Here is a 4,712-nt window from a genome sequence, read left to right as displayed (position 1 = left end):
CAGAGCTCATTGTCTACTCTCTGATTGGTCGGAGGCGGCACGAGGAGGAGAAAATCGGACGTTGGTATTTAAACTTTCCATGTGTTTCCAGCCCAGTTTTAACACAGGAGCGAGTGTTTACTAAAGCAGCTGTTCACTTACTAAAATCACAATTAAGGATTATTTTACCAGCGCCCACTGCAAAAAGGTTTGTGTTGCCAGGTTGTTGAGAAACATTTCACCACTTTCTCCTTTTCCCCCTCATCTCAGGAGACCTCACACCATTTTAGTCACCTACACAAATACCACAAGGCCATCATTACCATCACTATAAAGGCCATTATCACTGAGCTAGAAATTAAAGGCATTTAACAAAACAAAAAAAATAAAAAAATAAAAGAATTACTTGATTCCCTTTCTGGACACTTCAAATTTGCCAGGGAAATAAAACCTAATTGTTTATGTGCTTCATTTGTAAATCTGTATGTAAATCTGTGTTGTACATCAGTAACGCCTTACATTAATCATAGACCAGTGGAGTCTGTCTGTTATTAACATATCGCTATACTGACTCACCTTTCTGATGTTTAATTGTTCTTTGTTTGCTTTATTTTCTTTTTGTTTGTTTTGTTTTGTACATATACACTACCATACCATGTTTGTTACTAGACAATCAAATGAAAAACTAAAAACAAACAATCCTATTAATTGTGTTCAACCTCCAGCAAGACCCATTTGATTTAAATGGCAAGTTATGTAGCCTATCAGATGAACACTGTAAGGGACAGTGTTATAATAATAACCCAAATGTCATACTTGAGTAAAAGTGAAGTGAAATGTTAAAATATTTAAATTGTATTTAAGTAAAGCCTTAAAGTATCATAAATAATTCATAATTTGCAATAGATGGTTTTATTGATGTTACATATCTTATTCAATTATTGTTATGGTGTTTTTTTTTTTATCAGTTATTTACCATTAAAAACACGCAACATGTCAACAAAGCATCCTAAAAATTACAGAAAAACAAGTAACTGCAGTGGTGATCACAAATACTAGTATACATGTTATGTGAAAAAATGCCTGTGGCTGACTCCTCTCTTACGTGATGCAATTATTTGTGGGCTATAAGGAATCTCTTGGATGTTTTTGAATTTAACACTTTTGAAGAAGCCATCAAGCTTACAATAGTTAATGTTCATCGTTGTAAAAAGTACCTAAAAATATATTTGAGTAAAAGCTAAAAGTTAAAATGTTGCTTTGGTGAACGTCAAAGTCACTCATATGCATTGTGCTCGAGTAAAAGTCTTAAATAGTCTGACACTAAATATACTCAAGTATCAAAATTAACTTTTGCAGAAACAATATGAATTTAAGAATCAAACATATACGTTAAAGTAAATTATACACATGACCACCAGAGGGAGCCACTATTTTGTATTTAAACTGACAGTCATAAAACTTGAGCACCTCCAGCCCAAGTCACCAAATGTAATCACCCTACATTTTACATTTATTTCTGATGAAAGTTGCAAAATCATTCATTTGATTAAAATCATTAATTATTATCATTATAATCATTACATTAAATCAGCAGGTTTACATGGCTTCATTCTCAGTTTGCCTACTACAGCTGGTTGAAAGAGCAGTAAAAAAAAACAACAACAACAACAACAAACAATGCATCCAGTTGTTAAGAACAGCAACATTTATTTAACATGATATAAAACAGATGGAATATGAACATTTGCAAATCAAATCTAGTCTGTAACCATAAATTGGATACATCATCCCATCCTGCTCTACCATGTACATTATATACACAGTAAACCTCTGATAATTACACTTTATACACACACAAAAAATAATCCTGGATCCACAAACATTTTTATTTTTATTGCTTTTTACATGTGCTAATCTTTTTTTTATTATTATTATTTAGTTACATGACTTCAAACCAACATGTCATAAAATAGAGCCAAACTCTTTTGTTTCCTTCTCTCAGTTTAAATATATCTCTCGGCAATAAAAAAAGACAGTATAGAATGACTAAAGCCAGAACATTCACATATATGTCGGCAACAATGCGACAGGGACTGCAGAGGATCCCATTAATTCATAATTACAACCCAGAAAACAGGAGAGATTACAAAGAATCTTTGTCTGCAGCAATAAAGTGTCCCCTCCTTTCATTATAATGGAGAGATCTACATGTTTAATACACTAATCTTTGCATGTTTTTTTATTTATTTATTTTTTTACAATATATGATAAATATGAATGGTTAGTTGATGACCGATGCCTGAAAAAAAAGGACTGAGTGACTTTTAAAAAGACGTAACTGAAGTAAAATAATGTGTTCTTGCAACCTTTTGGACAGGTGGTGAAACATGAATGGAAAATATAGCACGGACCAAAAGATTTTTACCACAGGCCCTCCTACTTACAACAGAGCTCAGTCTATGAGCCTCATATAATCATATACAGAGAGACGTTGACCCATATTCAAACAAGAACATAATGAAACCATATAAATAATTAAAAAATAACCTTAAAAGCCTTGTAAAAACTGAAAATGGAGCTGAAATGGTAACAGTACCGACTGAGGAGGTTGTGGCACCCCAACAGAGGAGCGATAACAGAGAAAAGTCACACGGAAAAAGTGTTGTTGGTGGCATAGAAGCTTAAGACGTCACAGTGAGCATACAGAAGTCAGAGGTCAAGACCCTAGAGAACAAAGTGGGCAGTTTCTCTCTCTGTAGGCCGTGGCCTTGTGCTGATGTCCTTGGGGAAGTCTTCTGAGGCGCCTTTACACCTCCACTGCTGTTTCCTTCATGTGTAGGTTTTCACTGAAGCCAGAGCCTGTGCTGAAGGGAGAGAAGGAGAGGTTTGAGAATGAGGGCAAAGGTCAAATTATTCTCCAAAAATAACACTAGACAGTGGACAGTACCTAAGATTTACTAAGACTCAGTAGTAGGCACTTTGCTAGGTACACCTGTCTACTTTAAGTAGTCTTATAATGGTCAGTATTTGTTGACACAATCACTGAGGTATTAAAGGAGATCAACTGAGCATTTTCATTTTTATCCCTTTTCCTGCCTTCAGTGTTTTCTATTGGTTCTTGTTTATGTAAAAGACCTTTAAAATAAAAAAGCCCAATGTCAGCAACAACAGAAGCTACTCTCTCCCACAGAAAACACTGCTCCTAAAAACACCTTGTTATCAGTCTTGCTTTTATTTCTGTGACTATGTAACATCACACTACGGCACCATGTCACACATTTGCATAATTTGTGCCTAGCAGTTAGTTTTGCACGTAATAATTTAGTAAGCACAGCTGCCCTGATGTTGTTAGCAGTGCTGGGTCTGGTGTGTGTGAGTTTATCATTAAGGGAAGTCTGGGGAGAGTAGGGGGAAACACAGAGCTGCAGCACTGGGCAGTATGAGCATTAAAGCTCAATGAGGTCGTTTTTGGAGTTTTCCTTATCGTCTGTCCTTCATGCATGAATCGCTGCTTATTATAATGTCACCGCCTCTGACATGTATAAATATCAGTGACGTGTCTTCACTTTCCCCCACTGTACTAAAATGAAGCCAAAATACCCCAGATACAAGTGCTGCCAGATTTGGTGTACAGGTCTTTGCAGGGTTGATCAGACAGTGGACTGTAACTCATAAAAATGATGATTAACCCCCTTTTCATTGCGTCAAACAGCAAATTAAAACCAGACTTTCTAGAAAAATGAACACTTGAAAATACATCAGCTCGATGAGAATGAGCAAAAATTACAGATATCATCTCTGGGGAAATTGTTTTTGATATGTTCACTGAGCTTTCAGGTTGGCTCATCTGCTAACCTGGAGGGGGGTTTATGACCTTTACTGCAACCAGCCACCAGGTGGCGATCGAGATGTTCTGGCTTCACGGTTTGGGCAGCTGTCATATGGACAACACATTACTATGACCTCAGGAACAAACACATAATTTAATGTAATTAATATCTGCAAATGTCAACAAAAACTGAACATTTTAATCTTTGCAATGATAGAATGTATGGTTGAGCTGTTGTATAGAATTGGGTTAGACTGAACACATGTACCTAAAAAAGTCGCCACTTGGTGCATGTAACAGTCATTTAAGTCTGATCATTACACAACAAATATTGAAAGGAATAGTTGTCCGACATCAGCTTTGAACACTGAGCTGTCATGCGCCTGCACGACTAAGACAGAATGCATATAAACATCACAACTGTTTCCTCTCCCCATACTTTTACAAAACTTGACATCACTCCCTTCATTCTGACGTGCTTCTTCTCCCCAGAGACAACAATTACAACAATGAGAACACTTTAGCTTTGTGAGTATGGACAAAACATGTTGATGAAGGCCCTTACTGGTGCTACTACACACACATGAAGTGAGACCCATCAGTGAGTTGAGGGGGTGTGTTAGGAGACTGTGGAAGGGGTGGGGAAGAGGGCGACAGGCTTTTCACTGCAATGAAACAGAGCAAGATGTTGAGCACAAACAAGGCACACACACAAATTAAATCAGCTGCTAATTACTAAACAGCCAAACAACAGAGGAAATGATGATTAAAATCAAGTAAATTAAAGAGGAAACTACAATCATAAATGACTCAACACATAAACAATGGAAGCAGCTGCAGTTTGATAAAACAATTAAAAAACAAAAAAAAAAGTTGTGATCTTTAAGAACAAGCCCTCCAC

At 36.4% G+C, this 4,712-nt stretch overlaps 1 protein-coding gene across 11 annotated transcripts in view; it reads right to left on the bottom strand.

Moving 5' to 3' along the window:
• Nucleotides 1-1,664: 1,664 nt before the first annotated feature.
• LOC119024272 (pleckstrin homology domain-containing family A member 5-like) overlaps nt 1,665-4,712 on the bottom strand; it is an 85,641-nt gene continuing 82,593 nt past the window's right edge. For 10 of the 11 annotated variants that reach the window (XM_037106863.1, XM_037106864.1, XM_037106865.1 and 7 more), the window contains 2 exons: nt 4,377-4,476; nt 1,665-2,846 (listed from right to left, as the gene is read on the bottom strand). In XM_037106863.1, the coding sequence (XP_036962758.1) occupies nt 4,385-4,476 (92 nt within the window). In that variant the 3' untranslated portion in view covers nt 1,665-2,846; nt 4,377-4,384. The remainder of the gene's footprint in view (nt 2,847-4,376; nt 4,477-4,712) is intronic. The other variant, XM_037106867.1, reaches the window with a different exon arrangement.

The sequence above is a fragment of the Acanthopagrus latus genome, chromosome 8 (assembly GCF_904848185.1).
Source record: "Acanthopagrus latus isolate v.2019 chromosome 8, fAcaLat1.1, whole genome shotgun sequence".
NCBI lineage: Eukaryota > Metazoa > Chordata > Actinopteri > Spariformes > Sparidae > Acanthopagrus > Acanthopagrus latus.
Note: the sequence above shows the minus strand (reverse complement) of the source record. Positions and strands in the feature narration are given on the sequence as shown.